The 21,439-nt window shown below is 36.8% G+C and overlaps 1 protein-coding gene across 1 annotated transcript in view; it reads right to left on the bottom strand.

The window, feature by feature from the left end:
• Positions 1–18,039, bottom strand: part of LOC111571154 (poly [ADP-ribose] polymerase tankyrase-1-like) — a 166,111-nt gene extending 148,072 nt beyond the window's left edge. The window contains exons 1-3 of the mRNA XM_055004022.1: positions 17,479–18,039; positions 14,597–14,712; positions 11,199–11,307 (exon numbers count right to left, since the gene is read on the bottom strand). Of these exons, the coding sequence (XP_054859997.1) occupies positions 11,199–11,307; positions 14,597–14,712; positions 17,479–18,001 (748 nt within the window). The 5' untranslated portion in view covers positions 18,002–18,039. The remainder of the gene's footprint in view (positions 1–11,198; positions 11,308–14,596; positions 14,713–17,478) is intronic.
• Between the last annotated feature and the right edge of the window lie 3,400 nt (positions 18,040–21,439).

Below are 21,439 nucleotides of genomic sequence, written 5' to 3' on the forward strand. Positions count from 1 at the left end.
AGGAGGAGGAGATGAGGAGACGACCAGGCCAGCGGTGTTTGTGTACCGACCGTATGTGCACATGTCGGCACTGACGCAGACCTTAGTCATCCACTCACCCCTCAACAGAAATATGATTTAGCTCTGCACCAATCCCACACACACACCCATGCTGAAACCCAACAGGATAAAGATACACCAAGGTAGAGGGATGACAGTCTGATCCACACCATCAGGAATCCTGCAACCCAGTCTGGACTGTTTCTCATTAATTCATCCATCCATCCATTATCTATACACCGCTTATTCCTCACTAGGGTCGCGGGGGGTGCTGGAGCCTATCCCAGCTGACTCAGGTGAAGGCAGGGGACACCCTGGACAGGTCGCCAGTCTGTCGCAGGGCTACATACAGAGACAAACAATCACTCACACATTCACACCTACGGGCAATTTAGAGTAATCAATTAACCTCAGCATATTTTTGGACTGTGGGAGGAAGCCGGAGTACCCGGAGAGAACCCACGCATGCACAGGGAGAACATGCAAACTCCATGCAGAAAGATCCCGGGAAAGCCGGGACGCGAACCAGGGATCTTCTCGCTGCAAGGCGAAAGTGCTAACCACTACGCCACTGTGCAGCCCTCATTAATTCATTCAACATCATATTCAGTTTCTGTCATGACCTGCTTTTCCCACTCTCCTCGATCACGAAACAGTTAAAAGCAGCTGTTTTGAGAATCTAAAAGGCCTGAAGGTAGAATAAGGACAGAGATGTTCTGAGACGTACCCTGGAGCCGAGCCATGCATGGCTTTAGAAACAAATAAAATAACCCGAAAATCAATTCTGTTGCTTTCCCTGTACTCTCACTGTTAGTTAAGAACAAAAAAACTAAGGAAGCAGAGCTGCAGAGGAGGCGCTTTTACCCGGTTTAGAACAACATCATCTGAATTCTCAAGGTAAAAAAATAATCATAAATAACAGGATGTTTACACAGCATGCAGCGCTTCAGCTGTTCATTACCTGACAGAATCTGATTGACAGAAAAACACCTAATTTAATCACAAACTGCCACGAATCCAGCAAAAAAGTGCCAATTATTTACTGCTTCCAGCCTCTCATATGTGATAATTGCAATACCCATATCGGTTTTACATCACCTAAAACTGAACAGCTTCTGGTGTACAAAACAAGTAATTTAGAGATTTTCCTTCTAAAATACTAGATTGCTCTTTTGTTGCCTTGTGTCTCATTTTTGTAATACTTTGTCTTGTTTTTGTTGTTTTTTTGTCTGATTTTTGTCGTTGTGTTTAATTTTTGTCTCGCTTGTGTTTTTTGTCTTATTTTTGTCATTTTGCTTTATTCGTTTTGTGTTTTTTTTTGTTTCTCGCTTTTGTCATTTTGGTCTTGTCTATGTCATTTGTGTAATTTTTGTCTCGTTTTTGTCGTTGGTCCATTTTTTTGGCCTTTTGTAACTTTTTCCCAAATTTTTTGTCTCTTTTTATGTTTTGTTTCTTGTCGTTTGTCCCATTTTTTGTCATTTTATTTCCCACTTTTGTCATTTTATGTCTCATTTTTGTAATATTTTGTCTTGTGTTGTTGTTTTTGTCTGACTTTTGTCATTTCTCATGTTTTTTTGTTTTCTTTTTCCTTCTTGTCTCGCTTGTGTTTTCTGTCTTATTTTTGTTATTTTGTATTTTGCTTTATTAGTTGTTTTGCATATCGTTTGTGTCTTCTAGTGGTTTTTTGTTTCGCTTGTGTTCGTTGTTTTTTTTTTGGTCTCATTTTTGTTGTTTGTCCATTTTTTTTGTCCCTTTGCAACTTTTTTGTCTATTTTTTGTTTTGTCTCATGTCCTTAGTCTCATTTTTTGTCTCTTTTTTTATATCTCATTTTTGTAATATTTTTTCTTGTTTTTGTAGTTTTTTTCTATTTTGTCTGACTTTTGTCATTTTGATTTGAAACTGAATTTATTTTGCTTCAATAATTTCAGTTTCTTCATAATGTTTTGTTAATTTAAAAAAATCCAGAAATGTGACCATTTTCAGAATGGACTTTTTTGCACTAAAACAAAGAAAAATTTGGAGTTGTGGTTATTTATAGGTTATTATTCTGCGATTACTGGAGATCAAATAAGGCTGAATGTGGAACCTGAACTAGATGAGTTTGACACCACTGACCCAGAGAATGGTTGCATGTCAGCTATACTCACATAAAAAAAAAAAAAACAAAACTGTCAAATCACACTAAGGACAGTTAAACCATGTCATTTACTAAGACCATCATTCTCAAAAGTCAGAGCCAGTTGTGTGTCTGCCTCAGGATTTCCAAGATCTTCTTATCCCAAGTTTGTTGATGAGATTTTCCCAGGGCATCAGGCTTGAAAAGATGCACGTCTGGTAATGACGGATTAATTTCTTGCTCAAGATGTCCGAGCACCAGAGGAGAGGACAGACCCTCTATCACGCTGAGCTGAATTTACGGCTGATTCGACTCTCGTTCTGCTGCTAAATCTTTAACCTGGCAGGCTGACAGGCCACTAAAACTCTGTCCAATGAATGAGCAGCTGGACGTCACATGGTTTCTGTTTACATGCTGCTTGTAGCTGTGCAGTTATGAGAGCAAACCAAACACATTTGGGGTGACTTTTCTGGTTCAACTAACTAAAACTGAGACCGTTTAACTGTATTTGAAATAAAAACAGATGCTTTTAGAGTTTGTGGTCCTACAGTCATGGAAAAAGTTCTTAGACCACCCTTGTTTTCTTCAGTTTCTTGTTCATTTAAATGCCTGGTACCACTAAAGGTATATTACCTGAAGAATACAATGAACACAACTTTAAATGCAGCTGATTCCATAATACTTTATGTCCTATTTGACATGCTAAAGCTTCATTGTATTCCCAGGGTATATAAGAGGACATTTCATGTCATCAGCTGCACTGCACAAAATGACAAAAGTGAGACGCAAAACAAAAATGAGACACAAAATGACAAAGATGAGACACAAAATGACACAAACGAGACAAAATGACACAAACGAGACACAAAATGAAAAAAATGAGACAAAAAATGAAAGAAAATGACAAAAACAAGACAAAATAACAAAAAGGAGATACAAAATGACAAAAATTAGACACAAAATGACAAAAATGATGAGAGAAATCGACAAAAACAAGACAGAAAATGATAAAAGGAGATGCAAAATGACAAAAACGAGACAAAACGACAACGGGACACAAAATGACAAAAATGAGACACAAAATTACTAAAATGAGACACAAAATGACAAAATCGAGACACAAAACAATAAAAATGAGACACAAAAATGACAAAAACGAGGCACAATAAGACAAAAACGACACACAAAATGAGAGAAAATGACAAAAACAAGATACAAAATGACAAAAATGAGAGACAAAACAACTAAAATTAGACACAAAATGACAAAAATGAGGCACAAAAGGACAAAAATGCCACACAAAATGACAACAGACACAAAATGACAAAAACAAGACATAACAAAAAGGAGATAAAAAATGACAAAAACTAGACCAAAAATTACTAAAATGAGACAAAATGAAAAAAACATCCAAACAAATGTACCTTTAGTGGTATAGGGCATTAAAATGAACAAGAAACTTAAGAGAACGACGGTGGTCTCATCATGTCTTCCATGACTGTATCTGAGGGGTTTAAAATCTGCTTTGGAACTTGTTGGAATATAAACACCTCCACCTGTTGACGAGCTGAGTACTGACTTCTAGCACTCAAAGCGAATGATTATACAATAAAGGATGGAAATCTAACTTACCCGTGTTACATCTTTTGATTTGTAAAATGGATTTTTCTTTTTTCTAAATTAAAAAGAGCTCCTTCAGTCAATTATTACAGGAAAATCCATTCAGCCTGGTGTTTTGTCAGTCCTCTTATTGTTATATGCTGATGCTGAAAAGCGTCCCCCTGTTGCTGCAGTCAAGGACGCTCGCATCCACGAGAATAATGACGAGTAGAAATGTGTATTGTAGTTTTTCCTTCAGCGCCGGAGGGGAGGAAGAAGAAGTAGAAGCACAATAAATGAGTTACTTGAGGATGGGAGCAGCAGAGGTGCCGGATTTTCTAATTATCTCGCAACGTGGCAACGTGACCCCAAATATAGCTTTTCTTCTGAACCGGTAGCAAATAACATTTTTATCATGCTTCAAATCCTTTATCAGGCTGTGCTTTCTGGAAGTGGAAGCTCTCATGTTCACCAATGGGCCAATCAGAGCGCAGCATGATGACAGTTTAAGCTGCGTTTGTCCTTGACATGAGGCCCCAGAAGTCTACACAGAGTGGTTGGAAAACAATTAGCTTCCATGTATGGCCTGAGGGCTGTTAGCCAGATTAATAAGTCAGAGAAGGATGGTGAGAATAAAGCAGGGGTGTTTAACATGTGGCCCACAGGCCAAAAGCGGTCCTCCAGAGGGTCCAATCTGGTCCTCAAAGTGGGAAAATACCAGAGAAGACATTAACTGCAGATTGTAAATTAGTAAAACTACAAATTTAAAATAATTTCTAGACCATGACAAGTTGTTTTGATCATAACGTGAAATACTAAATTGTTCGTTGTTCTTTTGTGTCTCATTTTTGTCATATTTTGTCTTGCTTTTGTTGGTTTTTGTCTGACGTCTCATGTTTTTGTCGTTTTTATTTCTTATTTTTGTCCTTTTGTGTTTTGTTTTATTCATTGTTTTGTGTATTGTTTGTGTCGTTTTGAGTATTTTTTTCTCGCTTGTGTTTTGTCTATTTTTTGTCATTTTGTTTCACACTTTTGTCATTTTTTGTCTTGTTTTTCTCTTTGGTCTCATTTTTTGTCGTTTTGTGTCTCGTTTTTATTATTTTGCATCTAATTTTTGTAATATTTTGTCTTATTTTTGTCTGACTTTTGTCGTTCGTCTCATGTATTTGTCGTTTTGTTTCTCGTTTTTTTCGTTTTGTTTCCTTTTTGTGTCATTTGCGTTGTCTACTTTTTTGTCATTTTGTTTCTCGCTTTTGTCATTTTTTGTCTCGTTTGTGTCATTTGTGTAATTTTTTGTCTCTTTTTTGTTTTGTTTCATTGTCGTTTGTCTCATTTTTTGTCGTTTGGTGTCTCGTTTTTGTTATTTTGCATGTCATTTTTGTAATATTTTGTCTTGTTTTCGTTGGGTTTTTTTGTCTGATTTTTGTCATTTTGATCATACAGTAAAATATTACATCTTTCATTTCCAGATGTGACTAAATGTTGTGTTCCTTTGTAGACACTCTGTGATCTGGAAGTTGTAATGTGGAAATGATAAACTGAGGCTGAATGTTGCTGAAATTGAATTTATTTTTCTGAAGAAATTTCAGGTTGTTTATAATGTTTTGTGTAAAGATAATTCCTTAAATTTGAACATTTTCAGAATGTACATTTTTGCACTAAAACAAAGGAAACATTAGGAGTTGTTATTTACTTACGGGTTACTATGTCATGATTTTACTGGTCCGGCCCACTTGACATCAAATTGGGCTGAATGTGGAACCTGAACTAAAATGAATTTGGCAGCCCTGGCCTAAAGTTTTTCATGTCTCTCTTTTAACCTGCTAGATCACCATGACAACTGATGCTTCACAGCTGACCTGCTCCAGAGGAGGTCAGGTTCAGAGTTTGGGATTTAAATCAGCTTTTTTACCACTTCGTTTCCTGACAATATGCTCTGAACGATACAGATTCTCAGCTGAGGAAACATGTTATATCTGAAAATCTATTGAGCTCCGTGTTAATAACTCCACAAAACAAAGTGTACAGCATTGCACACTGTCTTCATGCATCAGTTATTGATGGAGCAACAACATAAATATACTTTTATACTTGGTCCTGATTTGCTGTCAAATCTGGTTAACACTGCTGGTACTGCAGCTAATAAAACAGATTAGAAAATGTATAGGTATTGATATTTGTCACTGAGAATACTCAATAACAGTTATTTAATGCTCCATTTTTTGTAAATATCAGCAATAACACTGTTTTATTGTAAATATTAGCAATAATACTCTATTTTATTGTAAATATCAGAAATAATATTCAGTTTTATTGTAAATATCAGCAATAATACTCTATTTTATTGTAAATATCAGCAGTAACACTCTAGTTTATTATAATGATCAGAAATAATATTCAGTTTCATTGTAAATATCAGCAATAATATTCAGTTTTATTGAAAATATCAGCAATAATACTCTATTTTATTGTAAATATCAGCAATAATACTCTATTTTATTGTAAATATCAGCAATAACACTCTATTTTATTAAAATGATCAGAACTAATATTCAGTTTCATTGTAAATATCAGCAATAATATTCAGTTTTATTGCAAATATCAGCAATACTCAGTTTTATTGAAAATATCAGCAATAACATTCAGTTTTATTCTAAGTATCAGCAATAATACTCTGTTTTATTGTAAATATCAGCAATTATAATCAATTTTATTGTAAATATCAGCAGTAATATTCAGTTTTCCTGTAAACATTAGCAATAATACTCTGTTTTATTGTAAATATCAGCAATGAAACAGTATTTTATTGTAAATATCAGCAATTTTGCACCTTTTTGTAAATACCAGCATCTCTGCACCTTATGTTTTTTCTTCGACCAGCACGATTTGCATGTTAATTGCATGTTCTTGTACACTGTTTCCTCATCTTTTTTGAATGGGACATGTGTGAGCTACTGTATATCTAATTTCCCTCTTATTTGGACAAAAATTAACGATATTTTCATGTTTCCTTTATTATGGTAGAGTCACAGATGAAGTTAAAAGTTGACCAAAGCCTGATCGCACGATCGTAGCCGTAAGACATCAGACATCATGCAAGAAGATTTTCTTCTTGTTATCCTGAAACTGTTACTTTCTTCTCTGATATTTGCTCATATGAGCGTTCAGAGTTCATCAAACTTGCTTCAGTGTGCAACCTTCACTTGTATTTGCTTCATTACAAAATATATATCACAGAAAAAATTTTTATATGACACAATGCAGCCCCATTTCACACATTCATGCAAATAAGTAAAAACAAGAAAGAAATGAAGTCAAAGGAATGAGGCAAATCAGCAGCTTAACAAGTAACAAACTCAGCTGTGCATTCATACAGGTGCAGAGTCCTTCAGAGGCGACTGAACTGAGACACAAAGAGGACCATGAGGTTCAACACTGAACTACACCTCGCTGAAGCAAAGCTGTCCGTGACTTAGATGAGCGGTGGTGAAGGTGAGCAGACAGTCATAGAGATGGACAGGATCACACAGCAGCTGATGTAACGCTGTCAGAAGGTATAACAGAGGATGATGCTGGACGCAGTGAGAGATCTGCTGCGCTGCAGAAAATGTACTTCCTCAACAACTTTAATGAATTCATGAGCCTGGAAACGTCCTCATATTTACTAAATTGTATATGTTTTGTATTCTGGTGGGTTTTCGATTTAAGTTAGAGTGAAGCAAACTGTAAAAGGGCCAATCTTGATGACTTGAAAATGATCCATAATTACAGAAAATTAGTCCAGAATGACATGAAATTTGTCCTAAATGACTTAGAAATTATCCCAAAGACACAAAAATGATCCCAAATGATGAGAAAAGATCCAAGCTGACATAAAACTTGTTGAAAATAACAAGAAATTGTCCAAAATGACTCAAAAATTGTCCGGGCCAATCTATAATTGAGGGACTTTTGAAGTCCATGGGATATATCTGCATACATTCTTATTAAAAGTTTAAAAAAAATATGTTTTTATGTTCATTATGATCATGTCTTTACAAATTCTATAATTATTTATCATGGAAACAATCACTTATTAATAAAACATGACTGGGTATCACTAAAATGTCAACTAAATAACCGTCTGAATTTAATATCAACCACCTTCTAATTAGTAGCTAAACAACAATGAAATGTGCTGATTCAGAAATAGTTTTGATTGTGTTCTTTGTATTAAGCTGAGATAATCATGACAGATATTTCTTTTTTGGCAATATATCAACTTTTATATGAAAAATAACTAATTGTATCTGTTTCCACTAAGTTCCTCATTACAAAAACACCTCTCAAGGAAGTGTGTTAATTCCAGATAACATGACCTGCTCATTTTGTTTGTTTTTTTGGGTAATTTTCAGTCCATTTCGTGGGCATTTTAGGTCTTTCTGTGGTCATTTTGTGCCTTTTTGTGGCCGTTTTCAGTTTGTTTGCGGTAATTTCAGGTGTTTTTGTGGTCATTTTGCAATTTTTTGTAGTTATTTCGTGTGTCTCTCATCACATTGTGTCTTTATATGATAATAATCTGTCTCACTGAGTCATTTAGTGTTGTTCTGTGGTCATGTATCTTTTTGTGGTTGTTTAGTGTGTCTTTGTGGTCGTTTTGTGTATTTTTGTGGTCATTTTGAGCCTGTTTGTGGCCATTTTCAGTCTGTTTGTGGTAATTTTAGGTGTTTTGTGGTCATTTTGTAACTTTTTGTAGTTATTTTCAGATTCAGAAAACTTTCTTTGTCCCCAGACGACAATAAAAAAATTCTCTCTCGTCATTTTGTCTCTTTTTATGATAATTTTGTGTCTCATTGAGTCATTTTGTGTTTTCCTGTGGTCATGTTGTGTCTTTTTGTGGTCGTTTTGTGTGTCTTTGTGTCAATTTTGTTTCTTTTTGGTCATTTTCAGACTGTTTTGTGGGCGTTGTAGGTCTTTTTGTGGCCATGTTGCACCCATTTATGGCCATTTTCAGTCTGTTTGTGGTAATTTTAGGTGTTCCGTGGTCATTTTGCAAGTTTTTGCAGTTATTTTGTGTGTCTCTCGTCATTTTATATCTTCATATGATAATTTTGTGTCTCATTGAGTCATTTTGTGTTTTTCTGCGGTCATTTGTCTTATTTTATAACACAAAATAACAAATTGTATCTGTTTCGGCTTTCTGAGTTATTTAATATGAAGTAGTGTGTGAGTCAAGTGTCAACGTCTACTACAGTATCTTTAGAAATAACTTTAAATTTCAATTTTACTCAATTGTATATATAATATTTAGAAGAATCTTTCTCTAAAAATGCCATGTGGTGTTTGGTTTTGTTGATTTTAGGCCTGAAAACAGCAAAAATGTCAACTATGATGCAAAAAGTCCCACAATTATACACTGAACCCAAAAGTTAAGACCCTGTCACATCAATTTCAGTCAGTCTCATTCATAATTGTTGAATAAATCGATAGGAGACTAACTGAAGCCCTCTGCTGCTCTGCAGTGTTTCAGGGACTTCCTGCAGCAGCTACAGTAGAAACAGAAAAGACTGGCACAACTTTTCCTCCTCGTTGCACTCAGCGCTCTGAGCAAGGTGTCGCCGACGATCGCTGCAGTCATTTGTTCTCATTCCTCATACTGAGCAACGCTTCTCTGTAAAGATCATAAAGATTATCCAACAACGTACAGCTTGGGCTGTTTTCACGCTGTGGCCAATCTTGTCTACTTCACATTTTCCTCGGGGATCAGTAACAACACTAACAGCCTCTCTATTGTTCTGCTGAATTAAATCTACGCTGGTAGGAGCTCATATACTATAAAATCCACACAGAAAGCGTTTTTTGAAGTGGCTTTTTTTGTGCACCCTTCAAGCCACACTGATTCTGAGAGCTACACAAGACAAACATTACCCGAGGACACCCTGCATTTGTTTTAAAATGCGTCTGTTGAGCCGGGTAATGTGTAATCTCCACACACAGCGGTTTAAAAATCACACAGATTTCCTGCTGCTTGTATATCGGGAGGGTATCTGTGGTTAGGAAGCTGCCAGTTTCACTGCAGGTAGATTCCACCCACTCACCACAATAGGCAGGGAAATAAAAATCAATGCATCAATAAATAAAAGTAATGTTGTTTTCTCCTTCCTGTACAGTCTGTGTGTGGCCTACTTGAAAACTATTTTTGTTCAGTGAATCTCTGTTGTCAGTGGAGACAGCTTGAGCAGCCGCTGACAGAAAGACAGCAACTTGTGATGACGGACTCGGCGCAACGAAGGTCGCAGGAACCAAACACTCGACTGTAATTTGAATTCCCGGTAAGAAAAGAAATCAATGTACTACTGTCCCCTGTGTGGGGAGACTAGGAATCAGCACAGTCACTGCAACACACAACAAAACAAACAGCTGCACCTCCAAATAATGTCTTTAAAACACAATGATGGTCGCTGTGGAAGAGGAAACGTTACGCTCTAAAATCAGGGCATAATAACCAATAAATAACTCAAAAGTTTAATGACAGGTACCTGGAACTGAACAATACAGTATTTTACTTTATGATCAAAATGACAAAGTCTGACAAACAAGACAGACAACCCACCAAAAACAAGACAAAATTTTACAAAATGAGACACGAAACGACAAAAACAAGAAAAAAAAGACAAAACAGGAGAGAAATGACACTAAAAAAAGAGACAAAAAATTAGACAAAAAAGCTATAAATCGACAAAGAAACGGACACAACACAAGCAAGACAAAAAAAAAACACAAAATGACAAAAATGAGACAAAAAATGACAAAAGCGAGAAAAAAATGACAAAAAACGACACAAACAACATGAAACAAAACAAAAAAGAGACTTAAAAATTTGGACAAAATGGACAAACGACAAAAATGACACAAAAAATTATACAAATGACACAAAGAGGACAAAAAATGAAAAAAGCAAGAAACAAAATGACAAAAAAGTAGACAAACAACACAAGCGAGACAAAAAAAACACAAAATGACAAAAATGATGTACAAAACAACAAATGAAGCGAAACATAAAATGACAAAAATAAGATAAAAAACACAAGCGAGACAAAAAGGAAAACGACAAAAACATGAGACAAACGACAAAATTCTGACAAAAAACAAAAAAACAAGACAAAATATTACAAAAATGAGACACAAAACGACAAAAGAGCATTAAGCAATCTAGTATTTTCCTTTATGATCAAAACAACTTGTCATGGTCTAGAAATGATTTTAAATTTATAGTTTTACTAATTTACAATCTGCAGTTAATGTCTTCTCTGTAAATTTTACACTTTGAGGGCCGGATTGGACCCTCTGGAGGACCGCTTTTGGCCCACGGGCCGCATGTTTGACACCCCTGCTATATATTATACACATTTGTTAACATACTATTCAGTTCCTGACCCACAGGTTTTGTGTTTTTGTACTCACCTATACAGACGTCGATCTTGCCCTTGATGGCGGCTTCGTGTAGCGGCGTGTAGTTCCAGTTGTCTCGGGCATTAGGGTCAGCGCCTTGACACAGCAGCAAGGACACCACCTGAAAACAAGATTAAAAACATTTGCATTTATCATTTGCTCGGCAAAAGAACATCGGTTTATTGGCTAGGATGTTTTTCTCTACCTGTGCCAGGAAACATTAACCAGTTCTCTTCCGTTACTTTTAATAATTGTAGTCTTTTGTTCTTCAAAAACACTTTTTAACCTCATAGAATAGAATAGAATAGAATAGAATAGAATAGAATAGAATAGAATAGAATAGAATAGAATAGAATAGAATCCATCACTACCCTGATTCATCCCTGATCTGGCATTTTTACAACTATTCACACCTTGAGTGTTGTGCTGCGCATGTATGGACTCACAGGAGTGTCGTAGTAAAAGATAAATCTGTTAAAAAAATAAAGAAATAAATGTGTAAATATAAAGAGGAAAAAATAAAAAATAAATAAAAAATAAGGAAGTAGATGTGTAAATATAAAGAGGAATAAATAAAATAAATTAAAAAATCAATGTTAAAAAATGAGGAAATAAAAGTGTAAATATAAAGAAGAATAAATTAAAGAATAAATAAAAAAATATTAAAAAATAAGGAAAAATGTGTAAATATAAGGAAGAAGAAATTAAAAAAATAAATCTGCTTAAAAAGGAACTAAATGGGCAAATATAAAGAGGAAAAAATAAAGGAATAAATAAAAAATAAAAAAATAAATTAAAAAAATATGGATATATAAAGGAAAATGTCTTTGCTTTTCTCTTTTCGCTTTGTTTTTCCTTTTTGTTATTGCTTTTTCCCATTATATTTCCATTTTTTAAGTTTTTATTTATTCCTCTTTATATTTACACATTTATTTCCTTGTTTTTAACAGATTTATTTTTTAAATTCTTTTATTTATTCCCCTTTATAGTTACACATTCATTTCCTTATTTTTTAACATTTTTTTAAAAAATGTATTCCTCTTTATATTTACACATTTATTTCTGTACTTTTTTAACAGATTTTTTTAATTATTCTTTTATTTATTCCCCTTTATATTTATACATTTATTTCTGTATTTTTTAACAGATTTTTTTTTAATTTATTCTTTTATTTATTCCCCTGTATAATTATACATTTATTTCCTTATTTTTTTAACAGATTTATCTTTTATTGTGGCACTCTTGTGATTCCATGTAAGGGGCCATTAGTCGTCCCCCAGATCAGAACAGATCTAAAAAGGCCTCTTGGATCAAGTGAAACATCTTCAGGAACCAGACAGGCAAGTCTAGTTGCCTTTAACTGAAGTTTGTAGGAAAACTTAGAATCATATCCCCACAGTGCGTGAACATAGCACAGGATTTCTGGAGATTTAAGAACTTCCTACTGTGTTTAAGCTCCATGCATGCACAAACTGGAGCTCCTTCAAAGTCCTCCAGCCAGTATTTCAATTACATCTCTTTAAATAATGAATTATACAGGTGTGGATGATGGAGAATGTTCTCTCTTCATACCAAACATTTGTTTTAAGCACCACTTGTTTTCCTGGTACATCCGCCGTTGTCGTGCTTGTACTGTGGACAGTCAGACCCTCGTGGACTTGATTGGATGATTAAATTTACGTCAGATAGCATGAATCGGCCCTTAATGTTTCACCCTGCATTGCGACATTCAAGCTAAAAACATTAAAAACAAAGGAAACAGCCACTTTCGGAGGTTTCAGCTGCGTGGCGTCTGAGCGATTGGTTTCAGTTTGGACAGCATCGCTCATCAGAATGCTAATCATAGCCCTGATTGTACAGCTGCATTAGTGCGCCGCTTTTCTGACAAAGCTGCAAAGTGCTCTCCAACAAAGCCCTAAAAGCCTCTAAAGCATCTAAAACCGTACACGTTAGATTGATCACCGCGGTTAAGAGCCAGGAGGACAAAAAGCATTAGCACATCTGTCACAGATCATCCAAAAACAGCAGCACTCTTATGCATGAGCAGAATATAGGAAGGGTAAATGTTCAGGAAATATCAACGTAATCTTCCAGGCTGACTGTGCACATTAGAGTTTACACGCCAGATTTGGACGTCTGAAAAGAATAATCTTTAATTTTCATGGTCATAACACTGAATTTTGTGTAGGAGTCTGCATGACTTTCCATCTTTTTATTTCTAGAAGTCATTTAAATTCCACCAAAGCTTCAACTGTCTCAGAGAAATACACAAATTTTTTGCTGCCGTCACCTGTAATGATATTCTTCACCTCCATCTGTTTAGTCTGAATGTCTCGACCAGGGGTGTCAAACATGAGGCCCACGGTCCAAAAGCGGTCCTCCAGAGGGTCCAATCCAGCCCTCAAAGTGTCAAAATTCCAGAGAAGACATTAACTGCAGATTGTAAATTAGTAAAACTATAAATTTAAAATAATTTCTAGACCATGACAAGTTGTTTTGATCATAAAGTAAAATGTTAGATTGTTCATTTGTCGCTTTGTCTCATTTTTGTCGTTTTGTGTTTCCTTTATGTCTCATTTTTGTTTTGTTGTCACTTTGTAACTATTTTGTCAAATTTTTTGTCTCTTTTTTGTTTCGTGTTGTTTCATTTTTGTCGTTTCGTGTCTCAGTTTTGTAATATTTTGTCTTGTTTTTGTTGTTTTTTGTTTAACTTTTGTCGATTTGGTCATAAAGTAAAATACTAGATTGCTCGTTCTTTTCTCATTCTGCGTCTCATCTTTGTAATACTTTTGTCTTGTTTTTGTTGTTTTTTGTCTGACTTTTGTCCTTTGTCTCATGTTTTTGTCGTTTTGTTTCTCGTTTTTGTCGTTTTGTTTCCTTTTTGTCTCGCTTGTGTTTTTTGTCTTATTTTCGTAATAACTGTTTGTAATATAATAGTTTGTCTTGTTTTGTCACTTTTTTAATCTTGTTTTTTGTCTGACATTTGTCGTTTGTCTCGCGTTTTTGTCGTTTTGTGTTTCCTTTTTGTCTCACGTGTTTTTTCTCTCATTTTCGTCATTTTGTTTTGCTTTATTCATGGTTTTTGGTCTTGTTGTCATTTTGTGTCTTTACCTGTCTCATTTTTGTCGTTTGTCCATTTTTTTCTCGCTTTGTGTCTCATTTTTGTAATATTTTTTCTTGTTTTTGTTGTTTTTTTTGTCTGACTTCTGTCGTTGTGATCATAAATTAAAATACTATATTGTTCAGTTCCAGATAGCTGTGACTAAATGTTGACATCAAATTGGGCTGAATGTTGCCCATGAACTAACATGAATTTAACACCCCTGGTCTGGAGACTAACAGAGGCAAAGCAGTGACAAACTAAACTAAACCTAAACACAGATGTGATGCTGTAGATTCCATGGTCTAACCTCAGAGTGGCCGAAGGAGCAGGCGTTGTGCAGCGGGATCAGACCGCCGTCGTCTCTGGCGTGAACATTAGCGCCCGTCTGGAGCAGGTGGTCCACCACATCTTTCCGGCCGAAACCTGAGATGAAAGCAGAGCGAAGGAGAGCCGAGCGTTGATAAAAGCAGCCAATCAATTAAGCAGCGCTAAAATATGCGAGCTATTAATGCAATCTGTAATTACCAGTTTCTACGCCGTTCATTTTAAATCCATTAAAGGTTTTACTTCTTCTGTACTTCTAACTCCTGTGATTTTATTTTTCTTTATGTGCAAGCATCACTGATTCGTAATTCAAAGACAGATCGATACTTAATTCAAATATGTGTTTAGGGCTGGGGTTTTTTGTACTTTAGGAGAAGTGTTGTACAAGTGAAGCCTGTTTTTTCTTTCTTCTCCAAATATGTGTGGTGACTGGCAAGAATCTGTTCATCTTGTTCAGGCTGCGGAGGATTAAGAAGGCCTGGATATAAAACAGCTGTGTGTGTTTTTTCTTGGGGTTTTTTGTTATCTTTTTTTGTCTGCAGTGGTAGAAGAATTAAAAACTAAATTAAAAAGTCTGGAGCTCACGAGTTGAAGTGAAGATGAGTGTTTGATTCGAGCGTTCTCGGTTTGGTGCCTGTGGCAAAAACGAAAGATGAAAAACTTTCCATTTTGATAGAAGCGGGTTCAAATAAGAGCACTTTTACGTTTGATGATTGTTATTTCAGATTAATAACACTGTTTACATGGTGTAGACTGTACAAACCACGTTAACACAAGCATATGCTGGGTATCTGTTTTTTTAAGTATTACTGCATCTCTAGACACAGCAGCAGGATATAATAAAGCACATTTACTCAGGTACCGTATTTTACTTGAGTTTTTCCATTTTATGCAACTTTTTTGTACTTCACTGCAAGTCAAACATTATCCATTTCAATCCATTACATTTGTCGGACAGCTTTAGTCACTTTTCAGACTTTTCCATTGAAAACCACAAATCTCCAAATTTAGAGACATTGAAGACTGAAGCCTGCACTGATTATTTGGAAAAAAAACCTTTCCTGGTAAGTTGGGGAAAGCGTCATCAGAAAGCTGAAAACAAACGGGGCTGTTTTACTGAGATACTTACAAACATATGATGATCGTACAGAATATAACGCGTTGTTGAGAATGAAACCATCCAAAGAGGCACGAACCAGTTAAAATCAGTTCAACCTTAAACATCCACAGCAGTAAAATACACATTAATGAAATCAATGCAGCAGTAATTATCTGGGGTTATTGGGTTTTATTCAACTGTGTAATAAAACCAAATAACCTTGGACGACTAGAACCCAAGCACCGGCTATATGCTTATTATTATTATTCTGTCTATTTTAGTACTGTACTTAGACCTGTCACACTAGTTTTATTGTAAATATCCCCACAGTTTTGCACGTTCTTTGCAGAATAGTTTTCTTAAATGTAACTGTGAGCTAATGGATACCTTGAACTTCCAGAAAAGGGATGAATAAAGTATCTATCTATCTATCTATCTATCTATCTATCTATCTGTCTATCTATCTATCTATCTATCTATCTATCTATCTATCTATCTATCTATCTATCTATCTATCTATCCATCTCTCCATCTATCTCTCTGTGTAGCCATCCAGCCATCCATATGTATAAACACCACTGACATACAACTTTTTACAATTTTAAGTGCATTTTGTTGATTATTCTTACATAATTCTACTTAAGTAAAGCTCTAAATGAAGTATTTTTGCTTGTAGTGGAGTATTTCTACAGTGTGATGCTACTACTTTTACTCAAGTAAAGGATCTGAATACATCATTGCATGGATGCTAGACGATCCTATGTGGGGCTGCGTAGCTTCCTGGTAATTCTTTAAAGTAAAACTATATCTTGATGTGTCAGTGCTCTGTTGTGTCCTTCTGAAGTTGTATAATTACCTTTACATACAAAATTACCCCTTTTAACTTGTATGAAATGTCAGCCTTCCCTGATGTTGCAGAACATGTAAGACATTTTCCAAACTTTCAGTGAATTAAGATCCATAATTGCAGAAGTTCAACAGCAGCAACTGTCCAAGGTGAATCCAAATTCATCACATTCTCAAGGTTAACATCTAGATCCCTTGTTTTTGTTCTATTAGCATTACTTCTCTGTTTTACAGGAGGTGCAATAAAGTGTTCTCATAAATTAAACATGGACATAGTACTTTTTTGCATATATTATTTTACATATATGGCTATTCTGTGCCTTTGTTGTGTACTTTTGCTTTATTACTGCTGTTTGTAGGTGTACAGAGCTGTAAAAATCTGCACCACTGCCCAAGAGAAAGGTCCCTTTAGGGATAATAAAGACTGTCTTATCTTTTTTTATTACTTGCATTCATTAATTTAACTTGTCTCCTCTCTCCATGCACACGGTTTGGTGTAACAACCTACTACCGATCATAAAAATCCAGACTTTAGGACTCATGATAGTAGGATTTTGGGTGTGGTTGCAACATTGCATGGCAGCAAAGTAGTGTAAAATAAATTCACACTGTTATTGTTATTGTTATTATTGACAAGATTTGAGAAGCTGACATTTTATGTATGAAACAACTGGATTAATTGAGAATTTAGTCACAATAGATGGTCCTAAAGTTTTCTGTTTCAATAAATCAGCAGGGGAACTGCTTTAGACAACAGAAATAAAGATGACATATTGAGATTTGGTGAGTTTACACTGATGAATCAGGTGTTGTGTTTGTTTACTGTGTTGACAGTCAGTAAAGGCCTCCCCCCACCCCACCCCCACCCCACCCCACCACCCCCCGTTGGACAAACACTCCAGATGTTCAGTTATTGTTACCTGCAGCGAAGTGCAGGGGAGTCGACTTTCGTCCAGCCATGTCTTTGGCGTTCACATTCACCGCATCCACGAGTTTCTTCACCCTCGAAACATCTCCGTTCCGACAGGCTTCAAACAGCTCCCGAAAAGCCCCGTTAGCCGCACCGCCGCTGCCCCCGCTGCTGCCGCCGCTGCTGCCGCCGCTGCTGGCCGTGTTGCCGCTGCCCGAGTCGGGCGTAGAGCCGGGGCTGGTCCCGCTGCCCTCGGTGGTGGTCGGGGAGCTAGCGCTGCTGCTACAGCCGCTGCTGCTGCTAGCGGTGAGGGCCAGAGCCGGGGAGGCGGCGGTGCTGCTGGTGGGAGAGGCAGGGGTTACCTCACCGTCAGCCGTGTTCTCCATGGCCTCTACGTGGGGAGGCGAGGCGGCATCGTCGGAGGGAGCCGGCGGAGAGCCGGGCGGGGTGGCGGGGCGAGAGGAGCCTCTGGGCGGGGAGGACAGCAGGGAGTTCGGCTGCTGCTGCTGAGAGGAGCGACGAGGCGTCGCCATTTTCACAACACAACAGTCCCCAGTAGCAACAAAAACACGCTGACAGCTTCCTGCCTGGAGAGCGGCTTCCGCTCAGGTTAGATGTTTTTGTAGCAAAGCTGAAAAAAAGAATAACAATAACAATTTTCATTTAAAAAAAATGTTTATTTTTGATTGCTTTCATTCTTATGTCTGGTTATTTATTTTTCACACATTAATGTGGACATTTTAAGTGGGAAAATTGAAAGCAATCATTATTATGTATTGAAATTTAAATATTAATTGAAGAGAAATGAAAGTATCAGGTATGTGAAATAAATATTCAATTTATCCTTTATTTCCTTGTTTTACGTGCGTCATTTGAGTTTTACATGGCTGATAATATCATGATGTTTTGCAAAATTTTAAAAAATACTGCATTTTTTGGAGGCACAATGTTAAAAACTAAACTTTTGGTGAATTTTTAATTTTTGAACTTTTATTTTTCAGCCTTTACACATACAGCTCTACAGGTGCTCACCAGAACGCACAAGAATATGGATGAAAGACTAAGAGACTGAATGTCAGCATGTCAATAATGAACACAAAATTGAGAAATCTGCTCTCATTCAAAGCAATAACGCCCCCTAGTGGAGACTGTTTGTAATATGGAGAGTATAAATGAATTGCTTTTGTTTTACCGATTTGTAAGGATTTTTAACTTAATTTTGTAAGTTATGGTTGTATTTGTTTAGGTTTTTTGTAGATGGTACTTTTAAAGGATTGTGATCTTGTATGTTTTGGTTGTTTTAAAAGCCCAACTAGGGGCAGGAGTTGAGAATTAGCTGTAGCTAAAACTCTACATGCAACACATCGGATTCATGAACTGTATTGAAGCTATGTTAATTGCATTGTCCCTATTAAATAAACAACAAAATAAATTAAAAAAATACATCAGGAAATGTTAAGTGTTAAAAGAGGGCCTCGGGCAGTACAAGACAGAGTGATGAGGCTGTAAGGTCCGTTGATATTTTGGCAATTGGATTTTTTTTTTTCAATTTTCCGTTCTGAAAGGGGTATTGAAAAACAAAAAACAAGTGGCTATTTGATTTTCGTTTTAGAATCCAAAAAATAAAATTGAAATACAAGGCGTTTTTCCTTTTCATGATCAAAAAGGATATACGAAATTTTAAAAATGCTTTGATTTTCATTTTATATTTAGAATAACAAAAAAATAAAATCAGTAAGAGACAGAAACAAAAAAGGTCCGGTTTTTCATTTTCTGAGACCAGAAGTGGTCATCAGCAAGTGTGGAGCCAAACGACAACAAGATTCTCAGAGGGCGGAGCCAGTGGTCAGAGCCTAGATATATATAGAAGACAGCAAGCTAGCATATCTAGTCTTCTATATATATCTATGGTCGGCATGTCTGGTAGCATCTCTGGCTGCTGTTGACCTTGTTTTTGGAGTAAAACACGGTAAGAAGATAAATACTTCTAACCAGTAGCATTGTTTTGTTGTACGTTAAGTCAGCGACTTGTGAAGAGTTGTGTTTTGTCGTGTTTGAGCAGTTGGTCCGGACGTTAGCTAGCTAAGCGGCTAAGTTAGCTAGCGGGCTAATTAACACAGGGGGCTAGGGTTGCCACCCGTCCCTTACAATACGGACTCGTCCTTTATTTGACAATGAATTGTTGCGTCCCATATTGAATCAATACGGGACGCAACAATTCATTGTTCTGTATTTTCATAAACGTCCCGTACACGTCTGTCACACACTCATCAAAACTGTATAAGGAAAAAAATAAAACACAGGAAATCTTTAGGGCAGCCAATTTCAACTTCGTAGGACCTATGTAGCGAGGACCCGCGAGGTCCAGCGGATTGACCTCAGACTTCTCTGTGTCCCCCGTCCTGCCCGGTCCTGTCTCTGGTTGCCTGGTTACAGTCGCTGCTGCACCCAGGGGTGGACTGGCCATCTGGCGTACCGGGCGATGCCCGGTGGGCCGACGCACATTTTTGGGCCGGCCCAGGGGGTGTCATAATTTAACCAAGAAAGTGTATTATAAATCCTTTTTGTCGATCGCGACGGCCCATTGGTTGATTTTCTTGAAGGACATTGGGCTAATCCAATGAAATCTTTCAGCCCTCCTCGGCCCGCCCCTCCCCGGCCCGCCCCTCCCCGGCCCGCCCCTCCCCGGCCTCTTGACCAAAGTTAGCAAATTTTGCCGTTTGACTTGGCCGGAAGTGGAGAGGAGCAAAGATGGAGAAACGGCCCAAACGAAAGGGGTGCACTGAAAAATTGCGCGAAAAAAGGCTTAAAAGCCTGCAAGTCGATGCAGCAAAATGCAGCAAAATAAGTGACATGTTTGCCGTTGCTTCCACTAGTTCACCTGCGGCAGCGACTGCTGCTGCCATGATAGAAAAAGAAGCCGAAGTTCAGGGGGGGTCGGAGGAAAAGGAGCAGGAGGAGGAGGACGGAGGGAGAGACGTGACACAGCAGGGACAGATCGAGGAGGTCAGATTAGCTTTAAAACTATACCTTAACTGATTCCAGCTCTCTTTCTTTTCTTTATCATCTATGCATCTCTCTCTCTATCTCTCTCTTCATACTTTAAGGTTCCATTTTGGTGAAGAGCTCCACTTTTAATTCAAGTTGGTAATTTTGACACTTTGAAATAAAATTTTAAATAAAGTCTCTGTGAGAAGTGATAGATTGTATCTTTTTTTTTAACATGGTTACTCTCTTCCACGTTGGCTGCTGCGTTTTATTTTAATTTTTGAAACAATACAATGTGCACATATATCCTCTGGTATGTCGTATGCCTTGGCATATTGTATAAATAATCATGGTGGGCCGCCATGACCAAAAATGCCAGGGCCATATTTTGGTCCCAGTCCAGACCGCACGTTTAAAAATGTCTACAAGCGAAACTCCACCACATCTAAAGAAGCAAAAACGTCTGCAAATGTACAGATGTGAGTGGGAAGAGTTGAACCCCTGGCAGTGGGTGTTTTCTGTTGCTCATGGACTGGCTGAAGTAAGGCAGCATCAGGAGACCAACATGTAAGAAACATGAGAACAGAGAGAACCCAACCAGCAGGTCACATTTTTTATCATCATCTAATCATCTCCTGAAATCCATATGGTAAGGGACATCAGTATATGGTTGTAGATGCTTACAATCCTACTGATGTGGTCCTAGACTCTAAAGTATTTTAGTGACAATAAATGTCTAAGTTGGTTATTATTTATTAATGCTTTTATAGTTTTCAATAAACATTTATTCAGCTGCCTATATGTGATCAATAAATGTTGCCATCTAAAGAAAAACTCACTCAGAACTCTGATTTGTTAACAGTACTAAATAAATCAATAAATCAATAAATGCATGCACACGCACATAAATAAGTCAATACATAATGTAAAGATTTAGATGGAAAAAAGTAGGGAATTTCTTTATACAGCATTCTGCATTCAGT

This window comes from Amphiprion ocellaris, chromosome 17 (assembly GCF_022539595.1).
Source record: "Amphiprion ocellaris isolate individual 3 ecotype Okinawa chromosome 17, ASM2253959v1, whole genome shotgun sequence".
NCBI classification, from domain to species: Eukaryota; Metazoa; Chordata; class Actinopteri; family Pomacentridae; genus Amphiprion; species Amphiprion ocellaris.